General features: G+C 37.4%; 1 protein-coding gene and 1 pseudogene across 11 annotated transcripts in view; both read left to right on the top strand.

The window, feature by feature from the left end:
• Nucleotides 1–18574, top strand: part of SPATA16 (spermatogenesis associated 16) — a 236312-nt gene that overhangs the window by 195483 nt on the left and 22255 nt on the right. The window contains exon 11 of one of the 11 annotated variants that reach the window (XM_077880371.1): nt 1864–8337. The exons of the other annotated variants lie outside the window; for them this stretch is intronic. Coding sequence (XP_077736497.1) covers nt 1864–1899 — 36 coding nt within the window. The 3' untranslated portion in view covers nt 1900–8337. Of the gene's footprint in view, nt 1–1863; nt 8338–18574 lie in introns of those variants that run through there. 11 annotated transcript variants of the gene reach the window in all.
• LOC144302723 (T-complex protein 1 subunit eta pseudogene) lies at nt 8258–9904 on the top strand (annotated as a pseudogene).

Genomic DNA, 18574 nt, shown 5'->3' with positions numbered 1-18574 from the left:
TCTTTTGAGATGAAAATGGGATAGGATTGTATGTCACTTAGCAACTCTGCTCCGTTCAAGGCTGTTGATGTAGGCAGAGCAAGCAGGGGAGACTACAAATCTGGGAGATGGGCCAGGGGCAGTTGGTTGAGGAGGAAGAGAGAAGAGCAAATTGGAACATTTTATTTACTTTCCACATCAGCATTCAGACCTGAACCCCTCCAGAAACTCTGCTGAGAGAGATTGCACACGCGGCACGATCCTTCGTCGGCCAGTCGTGCGGGCTGACTGATGCGTGGTTAGGGCATGCAGTTGTGTCTCTCTGAAAGTACCGCTGTCTTTTCAAAGATTCAGCAACCGTACCACTCATTTGCAAAGCAGTTTTCCTAGCAATCAGGCTTTTCCTGTGTGTCTTGTTCTTTAAGGAGTCTCTGCAGATTTATTGCAATTTGGTTGTGAATCTTCTCCGCTTCTGCTTATGGGCTTCCTCATTAGCATATCCCCAAATTCCTTTACAGTGTGTACTCCAAGCACTGCTAAGCAGTTCTGTCCGTGGCATAACGCAGATCGTGGGGAGAAACCTAAATGCTCTTGATGCTGACCACGCTGGGGGGAAGGACGGGGACAGACTCTGGGGACAAGGAGAGACAGGCAAGGTTCAAGGGGCAGAAGAGGCCAGGTGCCTGGGATAAATCTTTGAAGTTCCCAGAATAAATGAGTCTGTGTCAGTTGGTGTCCAGACAGCAGCAGTAGTGGAGTAGCCCCCCACCCCCACCCCCCCACCCCACCCCCGCCTTGAACCTCCTGATTGTGGTCAGAAGCCGAGCCCCAGGGGCATTTGGACCTGGAGGGAGCATTTCATCCTCTAATGTTGCACTCAACAAAGCCAAGTCCAGCTTAAAGAGGGGGGAAGGCCAAAAGCCCTGGTCCTAGTCATTTTCCCCAACTACCATGTGATCCTTCAAATCTAAGTGACAAACTGCAGTTACCATTTAAACCAAACAACATCTTTCTCCTCTGACTTAAAGGAAAAAAAGTGTGTTGTTAATTTGTTAAACATTTTCAACAACTGTATTGCCTAATCATTTATTTCCCACCTGTGCTTGGCCTTCCCTCCAAAACTGGGAATACCTCTTTTATGGACTTTGTCAGTTGAAAATATTCTAAAACTTTTATGATTTGGCAAGAAATTTCTGCAGCAGAAGCATTTCTGTGCAGGAGTCAAATCCTAGCAAGGCCCTCATCTAGGGAGTATGTATCCAGGAGATTTGCCAGATTTAACCGGGAGTTTATCAAGGGGCAGACAAAGCTAACTGCCATTGTGCTCCCATACCTAATAAAATACTATGTTACTCAACAAATGATCAGACTATGTTAATCTCTTTGAAGTTTGCTTTTGAATAACTATCCCAATTAAAGCAGGCTATAGAAAAATGTATTTCAGATAAACAATTAAGTTAATTAATACCGTGGTGATGGCAAATATTATCAGTGATTACTATTGATCTTTTAATATGTGCCAAGCACTTCATCATCGGGTTATCACATTTAATCATTGCAACAACCCTGTGAGGTTGATGTCATTATTTCTCCTTTGAGAGATGAGAAAAAGAGCTTTGTAGAATTAACAAGGAAATAAGCCTAAGTTAGTAGTGACAGCTTTTAGTTTTGAGTCAGATTTGTTTGGGTGGATCAAAGGCTTTGTTCCTAATCATTAGCTAGAACCAACTGCAGCTACTAAAAGTCCATGGCACAAAGAATATTGCCTGACCCAAGTTCAGATCCTGTAGGACAGCCAGTGAGACAACCCTTGAGCCTACTTTTCAGCAGTGACAGGGGTAGGAGCATCAGAGGCTCTCACAGGCATTCTCCATCCTTCTCTAGATCACAGCTGACTGGCCCAGCCGAGGACATATCTAGCCAGCTATATGGCAGTTGCCTGACCAAATCCAAAACTTGGCACACCCACTGTCTCCTGGATCATCTGCTCTCCCTGTCTTCCCTCATCATATAGACATTGCATTTATGTTGGCTTTGATAGCTCACCATTTTCCCTCCTCCTGCAACATTAGAACTTCAAGGAAACAGCTTGGAAGTCTGGCCATTCCTATAGCGTACTTCTTGTCAACCTGAGGGTCACTTTCTGGTGAGTTAACTGAAAGGCAGGCTGTCAATAATGACACAATTTGAGAAACACAGATTGCCATGACCCCTCCCAAGCCTTATCCTCAGAGCCCAGAAGCCTTACGCCTGGAACTGGACAGCATAGTTTTTACTCCTTCACTTCTGGGATCCTTCCCTGCCTGTCCCACTAGTGAGCTAATATATAGGAAGGTAACTAAGACAGAAATTGGAAATGCTTATAGTTTTTTTAATGTCTATAAAAACTTTTCAAAATATATCTTTCAGAAGTTCAGTGAAATATCTGGGGCAAGGGAGGGGAGTGTATATCTCAATTCTATTTTCAACTGAAGAGTGAGTTTGCAGTTCATTCTAAAGTTACTCTCCTTAAATTACCAAAGGTGTCGTCTTTGCTTGGCAGCCCAGCATTTTATTGCATGTATTTTATACATTAAGTTTTGCAATCCTTTATAATTCTGGAGAATAACACAATAACAGCTTATACCACTTGGTAGTTAAATGAACCATAGGACATCTTCCATTCTGTATGGAAAGTGGGATTAATACAGAGTTCAGAGCAATTGACTTGTAGCTCATTCAATCATTTACAGTGTACTCATTATACCTTTCATCTTTTGGAGAGGGCAGAAATGAAAGTGCCTTTATATGCAGCCCTAAAGGAAGGTATGGGCCATTTCTCATTGTGATTATGCCTTTCTTAAAATGGTGCATGTGGAGGAGGGGACAAGACTATTAGAATCTAAAACACATACAAATGCCATAAGCATAAACACACCCATATCTCTTAATATCATCAAAACTGGGTATGTGTGAAACTTGTGTGTACTTTGCTAAAAATGATTTTCTGCTTGAGAAAGATTCTGGAGAGGAGCATGAGATGGCTGGTGAAAGAATGAATATAGACTTATGTTTGAGATCCTAACCAAAAAAACAAGATAAAGTTAGGCCCTTTTCTTATTGAATTAAAAGGAATCTGAGACTCTTTTACCTTTACAAGACCTCCTATGCAGAGAAGACCCCTCCAGCTTCACAGTGATTCACAAAATCATATTAACATAGATACTTAAAAGCAACCAGAAAAACTGATTTAAGAAATTATAGTACATCTCCCTGAAGTACAGGGGTCAAAGCTTATTTAAAAAAAAAAAAAAAAAAAAACATGATAGAAGACTTCCACTTCAGGAATGTGGGGTAGATATGCTTTCCCCTATTCCTACCAGTAATAACAACGAAAGATCCTGAACATTATACGTAAAACACAAATACAAGACTCTGGAAAGTGGAATGAAAAGGACTGACCACCAAGAGACATGAAGACTTGAGGAATGACATGATAGATTTTTATTTTCTCATACATCCTACACTCTTTGCAAAGAAGCTAGTAACCCAGAAACACTAACGTGTCGACAAAACAGCCCCAACAAAAGCCAAAGGACAGGGAAAGAGGAAACCTAGTAAAATGGAAAATACTTACACAATAATCATTCTACTCCAGCCAAACATCACAGAAAAAAACATGGTGATCCAATACTCACACATGTCAGCAACGGCCAGGTAAGTAGTTAGACTCCTGCCCTCACTAGGCTATAGCAAGTTGTCCCAGTCTTCCCACTCTAACAGAGTAGTGGCAGAAAAGACCAGATATGGAACCTGGATTTCATCTCCACTGGGTAGTAAGGCACCACTTCCCTTCCTTCCCCCTGCTGGTGTGGTATCAGAGGAGGCCTGGCAGAGAGTCAGGATTTTTGACATGTACCAACAATTATGAGCCTGCCTCTTCAACATGATGTCAGTGGAGGCCACATGACAAGCACTAATAAGGTATCACTGCCCCTTCCAGCTAGGGAGGTATCAATGAAAACCTTGTGAGGAACGTGAATGCTCATCCTCACCCAGAAATAATGAGGAGTCAATAAAGGCTGAATGGGGAACCTGAATTTCCAAACCAACCCGTAACAAGGCAGTGCCCTTTCCATACTCTGCCAGAGCAGTGTCAGGAAAATCTAGCTAAATAAAAAGGTTTAAATAAGATCCAGAATCTCATGTCATAATGCCCAAAATGTCCAGATTTCAAATAAAAATCACTCATCATACCAGGACCCAAAAAGGTCTCAAACTGAATGAAGAAAGATGATCAAAAAATTCTAACACAGAAATGATAGAGATATTAGAATTATCTAACAAAGATTTTATTCTTTTTTATTTTTTTTCTAACAAAGATTTTAAAGCAGCCATCATAAGAAATTTTAATGAGCAATTACAAACACTTTAAAACAAATGAAAAAAAATGAGTCTCCACAAAGACATAGAAAGGTTCAGCAGATAATAGAAGATATAAAAAGAACCAAATAAAAATTTTAGAACTGAAAAATACTGAAATAAAAACTGGAATTAAAAAAAAAAACTTCAGTGGATGTAAAATATGATACCAAATAGCTGAAATGTGGAGGGGAGAGAAGTAAAGAATGAGTTTAAAATTAAGTGACAATTAGCTTAATATGGACTGCTATATGCAGACAATGTTATATATACATCGAATGGTAACCACAAATCAAAAAACAGTAATAGATACGCAAAAATAAGAATCCAAGTACATCACTAAAGAAAACCAACAAACCATGAAAGAGAGAGAGAAGAAAGAATCACAGAAAAACAAAAACAACCCACAAAACAAGTAACAGAATGGCAATAAATATGAATCTATCAATAATTAGTTCGAATGTAAATGGAATAATCACTCCAATCAAAAGACATAAGGTGACAGAGTGGATTTAAAAAAGACCCATCTGCATGCTGCCTACATGAGATTCATTTCAGACCTAAAGACACCTGCAGATTGAAAGTGAGGGGATGGAGAAACATTTATCATGCAAATGGATGTCAAAGGAAAGCCAGAGTAGCAATACTTATATCAGACAAAATAGACTTTAAAACTAATATTTGAAAAGAGACAAATTACTATGACTGTATAATAATAATGGAGACATTCCAACAAGAAGATATAACAATTGTAAATATTTATACATCCAAAATGGGAGCACCCAAATATATAAAACAGTTAATAACAAACATAAAGAAACTACTTGATAGTAATACAATAATAGTAAGGGACTTTAAAGACTCCACGTACAACAATGGACAGATCATCCAAACAGAAAATCAACAAGAAAACAGTGACTTTGAATGACAGACTAGACCAGATGGATTTAACAGATAAATTCAGAACATTCCATCCTACAACAGCAGAATACACACATTCTTTTCAAGTGTACATGGGACATTCTCCAGAATAGATCAATATTAGGCCACAAAACAAACTTCAACAAATTAAAAATGAAGTCCTACTCTGCACCTTTTCTGACCATAATGCTATGAAACTAGAAGTCAACCACAAGAAAAAAACCTGGAAAGACCACAAATACATGGAGATTCAATAATATGCTACTAATAAATGCTACCAAACAATGAATGGATCAATCAAAGAAATCAAAAAGTACATGGAAACAAATGAAAATGAAAACACAATGATCCAACACCTTTGGGATATAGCAAAAGTGGTTCTAAGAGGGAAGCATATAGTAATATTGGCCTACCTCAACAAATAATAATAATCTCAAACTACCTAACATTACACCTAAATGAGCTAGAAAAAGAATGACAAAACCCAAAACCAGGAGAAGGAAGGAAATAACAAAGATTAGAACAGAAATAAATGGTAGAGAAACTAAAAAAAAACAAGAGAACAATGAAACCAGGAGCTGGTTCTTTGAAAAGATCAACAAAATCAATAAACCTCTAGCCAGACTCATCAAGAAAAAAAAATAAACGACTCAAATAAATAAAATCATAAACGAAAGAAGAGAAATAACAACCAACACCACAGAAATACAAATTATTTTAAGAGAATATTATGAAAAACGATATGCCAACAAATTAGATAAACTAGAAGAAATGGATAAATTCCTAGAAATATATATCCTACCAAACTGAAGCAGGTAGAAATAGAAAATTTGAACAGAACAATTACCAGCAAAGAGATTGAATCAGTAGTCCAAAAACTCACAACAAAATCTAGGACCAGACCGCTTCAAGGGAAATTCTACCGAATATTTTTTTTATTTTCTTAAAGCTTTTATTTATTTATTCATGACAGACAGAGAGAGAGAGAGAGGCAGAGACACAGGCAGAGGGAGAGGGAGAGAAGCAGGCTCCATGCAGGGAGCCCAATGCGGGACCCTATCCTGGGTCTCCAGGATTACACCCCGAGCCGAAGGCAGCGCCAAACCTCTGGGCCACCCGGGCTGCCCTCTACCAAATATTTAAGGAAGAACTACTACCTATTCTTCTCAAACTATTTCAAAAAATAGAACAAACTTCATTCTATGAAGCCAGTATCACCCTGATACCAAAATCAGATAAAGGCACCTCACACACACACACACACACACACACACACACACACACAAATACAAGCCATTATCTCTGATGAATATAGAAGCAAAAATCCTCAACAAAACACTAGCAAACTGAATACAACAATACATTTTTGAAAAATCATTCACTACAATCAAGTGGGATTTATTCTTGGAATACAAGGGTGGTGCAATATTCACAAATCAACTTGATATATCACATCAATAAGAAAAAGAATAAAAATTATTTGATCATTTCAATAGATGTACAAAAGTATTTGACAAAGTATAACATCCACTAATGATAACAGCTCTCAACAAAGTAAGTTTAGGGGCACCTGGGTTTAGCATCTGACTCTCAGTTTTGGTTCAGGTCATGATATCAGATCATGTGTCCAGCTCCGTGCAGACCATGAAGCCTGCTTAAGATTCTCTCTCCCTCCACCCTTCCCCTCCCCCTCCCGACTTATGCTCTCTCTTTCTTCCCCCCCCCCTCAAAAAAGAAAGAAGTAGGTTTAGAGGGAACACACCTCAACATAATAAAGGCCATATATGAAAAACCCACAGCTACCATCATCCTTAATGGGGAAAAACTGAGAGCTTTCCCCCTAATATCAGGAACAAGACAAAGATGTCCACTCTTCACCACTTTTATTCAACATAGTACTGGAAGTCTGAGCCACAGCAACAAAAAGACAACTAAAAGAAATAAAAGGCATCCAAACTGGTAAGGAAGAAGTAAAACTGCCACTATTTGCAGATGTCATGATGCTATATGTGAAAAACCCTAAAGCCTCTACCAAAAAACTATTAGAACTGACAAATGAATTCAGTAAAGTTACAGGATACAAAATAAATGTACAGAAATCTGTTACATTTCTATACACTAATAATAAAGAACAGAAAGAGAAATTAAGAAACAACCCCATTTACAATTGCACCAAAAATAATAAGATACCTAGGAATAAACCTAACCAAAGAAGTGAGAACTATATTCTGTATTCTGAGAACTATGAAACATTGATGAAAGAAATTGAAGAGGATACAAAGAAATGGAAAGACATTCCATGCTCATGGATCGGAAGAACAAATATTGTTAATAAGTCTATACTATTCAAACCAAACTACACATTTAATGCAACCCCTATCAAAATGCCAAGAACATTTTTCACAGAGCTTAGAACAAACAAGCCTAAAATTTAAATGGAACTACAAAAGGTGCCAAATAGCCAAAGCAATTTTGAAAAAGAAAAGCAAAGGTGGAGACATCACAATTTTGGGCTTCAAGTTATATTACAAAGCTGTAGTGATCAAAACAGTATGGTACTGGCAGAAAAATAGACACATAACTCAATAGAACAGAATGGAAAACCCAAAATAAACACATATTTATATAATCAATTAAACTTTGGCAAAGCAGGAAAGAATATCCAGTGAGAATAAGACCATCTCTTCAACAAATGGTATTGAGAAAACTGGACAGATACATGAAAAAGAATGAAAAATGGCCACTTTCTTACACCATATGCAAAAATAAACAAAATGTATTAAAGACCTAAATGTGAAACCCGAAACCATAAAAATCCTAGAAGAGAGCACAGGCAGGAATCTCTCTGACCATTGGCCATAGCAACATATTTCTAAAATATGTCTCCTGGTGGGGTTGCCAGGCCGCCCGGACGCGGAGACTGGAGGAGTAGCGGGCCACCGAATAAGCTTCCAAAATGATGCCCACACCAGTTATCCTGTTAAAAGAGGGGACCGATAGCTCCCAGGGCATCCCCCAGCTTGTAAGTAACATCAGTGCCTGCCAGGTGATTGCAGAGGCTGTAAGAACCACCCTAGGCCCTCGTGGCATGGACAAGCTGATTGTAGATGGCCGAGGCAAAGCAACAATTTCTAATGATGGGGCCACAATTCTGAAACTCCTTGATGTTGTCCATCCAGCAGCAAAGACTCTAGTGGACATTGCTAAATCCCAAGACGCTGAGGTCGGTGATGGTACCACCTCAGTGACCCTGCTGGCTGCAGAGTTTCTGAAGCAGGTGAAACCCTATGTGGAAGAAGGTTTGCACCCACAGATCATCATCCGAGCTTTCCGCACTGCCACCCAGTTGGCAGTTAACAAGATCAAAGAGATCGCTGTGACCGTGAAGAAGGAAGATAAAGTGGAACAGAGGAAGCTGCTGGAGAAGTGTGCCATGACCGCCCTGAGCTCTAAGCTGATTTCCCAGCAGAAAGCCTTCTTCGCTAAGATGGTGGTGGATGCAGTGATAATGCTCGATGAGTTGTTGCAGCTTAAAATGATTGGAATCAAGAAGGTGCAAGGTGGTGCTCTAGAGGAGTCCCAGCTGGTAGCTGGCGTTGCATTCAAGAAGACTTTCTCTTATGCTGGGTTTGAAATGCAACCCAAAAAGTACAACAATCCAATGATTGCCCTTTTAAATGTTGAGCTTGAGCTGAAAGCTGAGAAAGATAATGCTGAAATCAGAGTCCACACGGTGGAGGATTATCAGGCAATTGTTGATGCTGAGTGGAACATTCTCTATGACAAGTTAGAGAGGATCCATCATTCTGGAGCCAAAGTCGTCTTGTCCAAACTCCCCATTGGGGATGTGGCCACCCAGTACTTTGCCGACAGGGGCATGTTCTGTGCTGGCCGGGTGCCGGAGGAGGATCTGAAGAGGACAATGATGGCCTGCGGAGGCTCCATCCAAACCAGTGTGAATGCTCTGTCAGCTGATGTGCTAGGCCGCTGCCAGGTCTTTGAAGAGACGCAGATTGGAGGCGAGAGGTACAATTTCTTCACTGGCTGCCCCAAGGCCAAGACCTGCACTATCATCCTTCGTGGTGGTGCTGAGCAGTTTATGGAGGAGACAGAGCGGTCTCTGCATGACGCCATCATGATCGTCAGGAGGGCCATCAAGAATGATTCAGTGGTAGCTGGTGGCGGGGCCATTGAGATGGAGCTTTCCAAGTATCTGCGGGATTACTCAAGGACCATTCCAGGAAAACAGCAGCTGTTGATCGGGGCATATGCCAAGGCCTTGGAAATTATCCCACGTCAGCTGTGTGACAATGCTGGCTTTGATGCCACAAACATCCTCAACAAGCTGCGGGCTCGGCATGCCCAGGGGGGCATGTGGTATGGAGTGGACGTCAACAATGAGGACATTGCTGACAACTTTGAGGCGTTTGTGTGGGAGCCAGCCATGGTGCACATCAATGCCCTGACTGCAGCCTCTGAGGCCGCCTGCCTTATCGTGTCAGTGGATAAGACCATCAAAAACCCTTGCTCAACAGTAGACGCTCCCCCAGCTGCGGGCCGGGGACGGGGCCGGGGCCGCCCACACTGAGAGGCACCTTGTCCCTCACAAAAGTGGCTGGCAGGCTGGCTGCAGGGTATGCTTACTCTGTCTTGGTTAATGGGTATTATGAGGAAGGGGTAGTAATTGGCCTGCTCAGCTCTCACTGGAGGTTATTTAAATAAACTTAAAGACTTAAATAAAAATAAAAATAAAATAAAATAAATAAAATAAAATAAAATAAAATAAAATAAAATAAAATAAAATAAAATAAAATAAAATAAAATAAAATATGTCTCCTGAGGGAAGGGAAATAAAATCAAAGATAAATTATTGGGACTACATACATAAAATCCTCTGTGCAGCAAAGGAAACAATCAACAAAACTAAAAGACAACCTACTAAATGGGAAAAGATATTTGCCAGGGACTTATCTGATAAAGGGTTAGTATCCAAAATATATAAAGAACTGATACAACTCAATACCCAAAAAGCAAATAATCCAATTTAAAATGAGCAGAAGACATAAACAGACATTTCTCCAAAGAAGGCATCTACATGGCCAACGGACCAACAGACACATGAAAAGATGCTTAATGTCACTCATCATCAGGGAAATGCAAATTAGAACTCCAGTGAGCTATCACCTCATACCTGTCAGAATGGCTAAGATAAAAAACACAAGAAACAAGTGCTGGCAAGGAAGTGGAGAAAAAAGAACACTTGTGCACTGTTGGTGGGAATCCAAACTGGTGCAGCCACTGTGAAAAATAGTATGGAGTTTCCTCCAAAAATTAAAAAACAGAACTATCCTACAATCCAGGAATAGCACTACTGTTACCTAGAAAACACAAAAGCACTAATTCAAAGGGATACATGTACCCTGATATTCATTGCAGCATTATTTATAATAGCCAAACTATGGAGGCAGCCCAAATGTTCATCAAGTGATAATTGGACAAAGGAGAGGATATGTATATGTATGTACACACAAGCATGCACACGCGTGCGCACACACACACAGTGGAATATTATTCAGCCATAAAAAGAATGAAATCTTAAAAAAAATAAAGAATGAAATTTTGCCATTTCCAATGACATGCATGGAGCTAGAGAGTATGTTGTTAAGTGAAATAAGTTAGAGAAAGACTAATACCTATGATTTCATGCCTATGTGAAATTTAAGGAGCAAAACAAACAAGCAAAGGTAGGGGCTGGGGAGAGAGAGAGACGGCCAAGAAACAGACTCTTAACTATAGAGAACAAACTAATGGCTACCAAAGGGGAGGTGGCGGGGTGGGATGGGGGAAATAGGTTATGGGGATTAAGGAGTGCACTTGTATTGTGGAGCACTGGGTGATATATGGAAGTGTCGAATCACTACACCTGCAACTAATGTAGCACTGAATCATAACTATACTGGAAGTAAAATAAAAACTTAAAAACTTAGTGGAGGGTCTCAATGACAGAAGGAAGGGGACAGAGGAAAGAATCAGTAAAATGAAGATAGGAAAATAGAAATTACCCATTCTAAAAAACACCAGTGGGCCCTAATAAAGATATGTGCCCTGGTTCTTATCTCTCTGTCTCTCTCTCTCTGTACCCTGCCTCGACTTCCCCATGTGGTCGTTGAGGCATGCTATGTACTTCCTCCAGGACTTATGAACAGCATACTTCTCTATTTCAGTTTCTCTTGTGTTTTTTTGTTAAACTGCATGCAGCAATCTTCCAGTCTTTTTCTGCCTTTTGTGGTTTTAATTGGGTATTTTATATGATTCTACTTTCTTTCCTTTCTTAGTATATCAGTTATATTTCTCTCTCTCTTTTTCTTTTTTACTTTTTTTTTACTGGTTGTCCTAGAGTTTACAATATATATATATTGTATAATATATATTTACAACGAATATATATAATATAGTTACAACGAATCCAAGTCCACTTTCAAATGGATACCACTACACCACTACACAAGTAGTGTGAGTACCTTATAAAAAATAATCTTATTTTTCATATCTGTATCATTGCTCTCATTCATTTTATTTATATTTATATAAGCATATATATATGTATATGTATATATACATATGTATACACACACACACACATTCTAGGCCATAAAACCCACCTTAAAATTTAAAATAATAGAAATCATTCAGTGTCTGCTCTCAGGCCATGATGGAATTAGATTAGAATCAATAACAAAAAAATAACTAGAGAATCTCAAAATACATAGAGGTTAAACAATATACATCTATATAATATATATGGGTCAAATAAGAAATCTCAAGAGAAATTTAAAAATATTTTAAACCAAATGAAAATAAAAACACAACTGACCAAATTCATGTGACATAGTGAAAGTAGTGCTGAGAGGGAGATTTGTAGCATTTGAATGTAAACATTGGAAAAGATCTAAAATCAATCATCTTACTTTCATTGTAAGAAACTAGGAAAAAAGAACAAATTAAGTCCAAAGTAAGCATAATAATATAAATATTAAGAATTAGAGCTGAAATCAATAAAAGTGAAAACAGGAAATCCATTGGGAAAATCAACTAAACCAAAACTGGTTCTCTGAGATCAATAAAATCAATAAGCCTCTAGCCAACCTAACCAAGGAAAAACAAAACAAAACCAGAAGACACAGATTACTAATAATCAGAAATTAAAGAGGGAACATCTCTAATAGATCCCATGGAAATTAAAAGAGAATACTGTGAACAAATGCTGTGCCCACAAATTTGATAACCTAGATGAAATAATCCAATTCCTTGAAAGACATAATCTGCCAAAACTCACTGAAGAAGAAATAGATAATCTGAATAGGCCTGTCTATTAAGGGAATTAAATCAATAATTAATAACTTCCTAAATATATGCAGAGCAAATATTTAAATGAAGGAATATATGTAGAGCAAATTATACATGGGGGAAGATAAAGACATATTAAGGAAAGTAAGGCATCTCCAATTGAACATAAAGTGAAGAAAAAAGCAAACTGAAAATTTTGTCTACTGGTGCCTGCATTTTATGCTCAATTGAAGTGTATCTATATATACAGATATTTATATAATTTTATATTATATATTGAAATATATATTAATACCTAGAGCAACTACTAAAATTTCTATACAAAATAATGTGCCATGGGGCAACCCAGGTGGCTCAGTGGTTTAATGCCACCTTCGGCCCGGGGTGTGATCCCAGAGACCCAGGATCAAGTCCCATGTCAGGCTCCCTGCATGGAGCCTGCTTCTCCCTCTGCCTGTGTCTTTGCCTCTCTCTCTCTCTCTTTCTCTCTCTCTCCCCCCTCTGTCTTTCATGAATAGATAAAATCTTTAAAAAAATAAAATGAAATAAAATGATGTGCCAAAAACACTAGACAAATTAAAATGGAATTCTAAAAAATGTCTCAGTATCCCTGGGAAGGTTAAAAAACAAAAACAAAAACAAAGAGAGAACAAAAAGAAAAAAAAATAAAATGATGAAGCCTTTACATAGCAATAATTATATTAAATGTAAATGGTCTAGATACACTTATTGAAGGACAGAGATTGGCAAAATGAATTTAGAACCATGATTCAACAATATGCTGTTTACAAACTCATCAAATATAATGACATAGGTAGGCTAAAAATCAAAGGATGGAAATCACACAGACGTTAATATAAAGAAGGCAGTAGTGGCTATATTAATGCCAGAGGGGCTGCAAAGAAGAGAAAATTACTGGAGACAGAGAGAAATATTATATAATGATTTAAAAAAAAATCAATCCACCACGAAGACATACCAATGTATATGTACCAAACAGGGCTGCAAAAGATGTGAAACATAAATTTATAGGACTTAAAGGAAAAATAGGCAAGTCTGCAGTTATAGTTGGGGATTTTAACTGCTCTCCCTTGATAATTGAAAGAGCAACTAATTTAAAAAGTCAGCAAATATATATAGAACTCCATAATACCATCAACCAAGAGTACCTAACCCACATTTATAGAACATCTATCCAACAACAGCAGAATACACATTCTTTTCAAGTGCCCATGGATTATAAACTATATCGTGGGCCATAAACAAGCCTCCACAATTTTTTTAAAACTGAAATCATAAGCAATGTTTTCTTCAACTAACTTCAATGGAACCAACATCAGAAAGATAACAAGAACATCTCTAAATATTTGGATAATCCGTGGATCAAAAAGAAATCTCAAGGAAAATTAAAAACTACAGTGAACTGAGTGAAAATGAAAATACAACATACCAAAATTTGGTGGACGCAGCCAAAGTGGCACTAAAAGTTAAGTGTGTAACATTAAATGTATATAGTATAATAGAAAAAATATCAAGTGAATTATTGAAGTCTTATCTCAAGAACATTAAAAAAAAAGCAACATAAACCCAAAGCAAATGCAAAGAAGGAAATAATAAAAAGCAAACTAAAAATTGATGAAAATAAAAACAGAAAAAAAATAGAGAAAGTCAATTAAACAAAGCACTGGTTCTTTGAACAGATAAATAAAATCTGCAAAGCTCCAATAAGACTAATGAAGAAAAACAGAGAAGACACAAATCACCAATATCAGGAATGGAATGGGATATCACTATAGATCCTGCAGATATCAAAAGGATAAAAGGGGATATTATGATCAACTCTACACGTATAAATTTGACACTTAGGTGAAATGTATTAATTCCTCAAAAGACACAAACCAGTACAACTCACCCAACATGAAATAATTTTAGTCATCCTATAACTATTAAGAAAATTTAATTCATAGTTTAAAACTCCCAAAAGAGTAATCTCCAAGCCCAGCTGATTTGATTGTAAATTCTATACAATCTCTTTCAAAGAATACAAGAGGAAGAAACACTCTCCAATTCATATTATAAAGTTAGTATTATCTTGATAACAAACAAGACAAAAACAGTACCGAAAAATGCAAATTAATGTCCCTTATGAATATAGATGCAAAAATCCTTAAAATCTTAACAAATAGAATTCAGCAATATGTAAAAAGAATTATAAACCATCACCAAGAGAGTTCATTCCAGAGATGCAAGCCTGCATATTTGAAATTCAATGTAATCTTCCAAATTAACAGGATACAAAAGAAAAATCACATGATCTTATCAATTGATGCAGAAAAAGCAGTCAACAAAATTTAACACCTATTCACGACAAAAACTCTTAGAAAATTAGGGATAGAAAAAAAGAAAAAGAAAATTAGGGATAGAGAAGAACCTCCTCAGCTTGTTAAACAGCAGCTAACATTATACTTAATACTCAAAGACTGAAGTCATTTTCCCCAAGATCAGAAACAAGGCAAGGGTGTCACCTTTTACCACTCTTATTTGACCTTATATTGGAAATTCTAACCACTGCCAAGAGGCAAGAAAAGGGAAAAATTAAAGGCATAGAGATCAGTAAAGAAGAAACAGAACTTCTCCTATTTGCAGATGGCATGATTGTCTACATAAAAAAAATCCCAAGGAATCTACAAAATGATGATGATAATAGAAATAATAATAATAGTAAGTGGTAGTAGTATTGAATTCAGCAAGGTTGCAAGGCACAAGATAAATGTGCAAAACTCAATTATATTACTGTATACTAGCAGTGATCAAGGACACTGAAATTTAAAATACAGATACCATTTATAATTGTTCCAAAAAAAAATAAAATGCCTTGTTAATGAATCTGACAACACATGTACAGAACTTGAATGCTAAAAACTACAAAACAATAAGGAAAGAAATCAAAGATCTATATAAATGGTGGGATATACCGTGTTCATAAATTTGAAGATTCAGCGTATTATGGATACCAGTCTCTCAAAATTGATATACAGGCTTAATGCAATTGCTATTAAAATTCCAGGAAGATTTTTCATACATGAAAACAAGACCATTCTAAAATGTATATGGAAAGACAAAGAATACAGAATAGCTAAAACCCTTTTAAAAAGAATGAAAGGGGAGGGATTAGTCTACTTAACTTCAAGACTTTATTAGACTTTATTACCTACAACAATCAAGACTTTGTGGTCTCAGAAATAAACCCAGATAAATATGTTCAAATGATGTTTTATAAAGAAGCCAAAAGTAATTTAATGAAGGAAAGATAGCCTCTTCAACAAAGGGTGCTGGAGCCTTTGGACACACGTAGGCATACACACACACACACACACACACACACACACAAAATCCTGACTTAAGTATCACTCTTTATTCAAAAGCTGGCTAAAACTGTAAAATACAAAAGTATAAAACTTTTAGAAAAAGATAGATGAAAATCTCTGGGATTTTAGTCTTTGCAAATAATTTTTAAACTTGATACCAAAAGCATGATCCATAAAAGTCTAAATTGACAAATTAGACTTCAAAATTAAAAACTTTTGCTTTGTAAAAGATTCTGTTGCAAAGGATGAAAAGACAAGTTACAAGGCAAGAAAAAAATATTTGCAGACAACAAACCCACAAAGGACTAATATTGAGATGATATGAAAACTTTGAAAAATCAACAGTAAAAAATGCAGTTAAACCAATTTGAAGGTGGACAAAAGATATGAACAGACATTTCACCAAAGAGAATGGCAAGTAAACAGATTAAAAGATATTGAACATCACTGGCCCCTAAGGAAACACAAATTAAAACCACAATGAGATAAATCACTGCACACCCATCAAATAGCTAAAATAAAAAATAGCGGCAACAATAAATGCTGGTGAGAATCCCTCATGTGTTGCCAGTGGGAATGTAAAATGATTCAGCCACAGATGTTTTGAGGAGGGGTGGGTTTGTTTGTTTGTTTGTTTTTACAGAGAGAAAGAGCATGGGGGGAGGGAAGGAGCAGAGGGAGAGGGAGAGAGAAAATCTTAAGCAGAGTCCACACCCAGCATGGAGCCAGATGCAGAGCTCAGTCTCACCGCCCATGAGATCATGACCTGAGCTGAAATCAAGAACTGGATGCTCAACTGACCAAGCCACTCAGGGGCCCCGACAGTTTTTTTATAAAACTAAATAGCCATCTACCACATGACCTAACAATTTATACTCCTGGTCATTTGTTCCAGAGAAACGAAGTCTTATGGCCACACAAATACCTGTACATAACTGTTTATGGCAATTTAATTCATGAAAGCCCCCAGATCAGAAATAATCTGGAAATAATCTGGATTCACACCCTTCAAGGGGTGAATCATTAAACAAACTGTGGTACACGGAATACTGCTGAGCCGTGGAAAGGGACAAGCTATTGATACAACAACCTGAATAACCCTCCAGAAACTATCCACTGCATGTTTCCATGTACACAACCTTCTTAAAATGACAAAATCGTACAAATGGACAATAGATTTGTGGTTGTCAGGGCTTCGGGGATGAGGAAACTAAAGAAAGATGGGTGCAGCTGGAAAAGAGCAACACGTGAGGTCTTTGGGGTAATGGAGCTGTTCCCTTCTTGACCGTATCAGTGTCAATATCCTGGCTGTAGTCTACGGTTGTGCAGGCTGTTACCATTCTGGCAAACGGAGAGTACATAGATCCTTCTTGTATTGCTTCTCATTGATGCATGTGAATCCATACTTATCCCAAAATAAAAGTTTTAAAAATACATATTTAAATCCTCAGATAAATTATGCCATTAGATGTCGAAAAAAAAACTTTTAAAAAAAAAACATGATAAATGGTTTCCCCGACAAAGTCATAGCAAGGTTTTGTAATTGTTCTTTAACTCTATGCTAAATGTAACAAAAAATATTATCGTTAGGAGAGTTTTCGATCAAGAGCTGGCAATACAGTTTAGCAGGAAGTTGTTTTTGCACATTTTGTAGCTTCTCAGGGGTAGGCACCTCATATTTTCATGTTGGACTCCTATGATTAACACAGTGAATAAAATACCGAATTCACTTAAATGAGAAAGGAAAAATGTGGGGCTCGTTTGTCTGCTTGAATGCAGGCCAAAAGCTAAAGGAAACTGATATATTATGAATAACAGAAACAACTTGGTTTCAGAAACTAAGTTTATTTTAGAAATTAATTTCAAGCCTGTTTGAAAACAATTGTCATTCTAATAAGAATTAAAATTCAAACCATTTTGGATGATAAATATTTAAAAACATTTGGTCTGGAAACTGAATGGAACAGAGCAAAGAAACTGTTATCAAATCCACCGTGGTGAAGTGAAATGTCTGTATTGCCGAGAGGATTGGGGTCCATACTGCTAATCTCTAGAAACACATTCTCATTCTGTAACCACCATCATAGTCATATAAACATGATATTTATTCCTGAAGAATGTGATTCTTATTTCATCTACTTTTTTTCTTATTAGTCATCTTTAAAAGCTTTACTAAAAAATCCTTTGAGAAGCCAAATTTCTAAGGCATGAGCATATGCAAACAAACCACTATAAACATACCTAATCCCGTCTCCGTGATCCAGGCTACATGAAATCCAATAGGAAGTCCCAGTTCAAGTCTTCCCAGGGTAATTTATCCACGCTTTCATGTTTGAGGTCAACTTCTTTTTGCTGCCATCATTGGGAAGATGCCACCTCGGTTCCCACAGTACCTAAACTGGGCAGGCTTAACATGAACCAGCACGAAAAGTGGATTTTAGAAAGCATCAGCCACATTTGAGGGGAAAATTCGAACTTCATTGAGCTTCCATTCACTTTATGGCTTCCATTCACTAACTGATCATCTTGTAGTTCTGGAGGCTGGAAGCTCCAAGATC

Source organism: Canis aureus, chromosome 31 (genome assembly GCF_053574225.1).
Source record: "Canis aureus isolate CA01 chromosome 31, VMU_Caureus_v.1.0, whole genome shotgun sequence".
Classification (NCBI taxonomy): domain Eukaryota; kingdom Metazoa; phylum Chordata; class Mammalia; order Carnivora; family Canidae; genus Canis; species Canis aureus.
The sequence above is the reverse complement of the archived record's forward strand: the minus strand, read 5'-3'. Positions and strand labels throughout refer to the sequence as shown.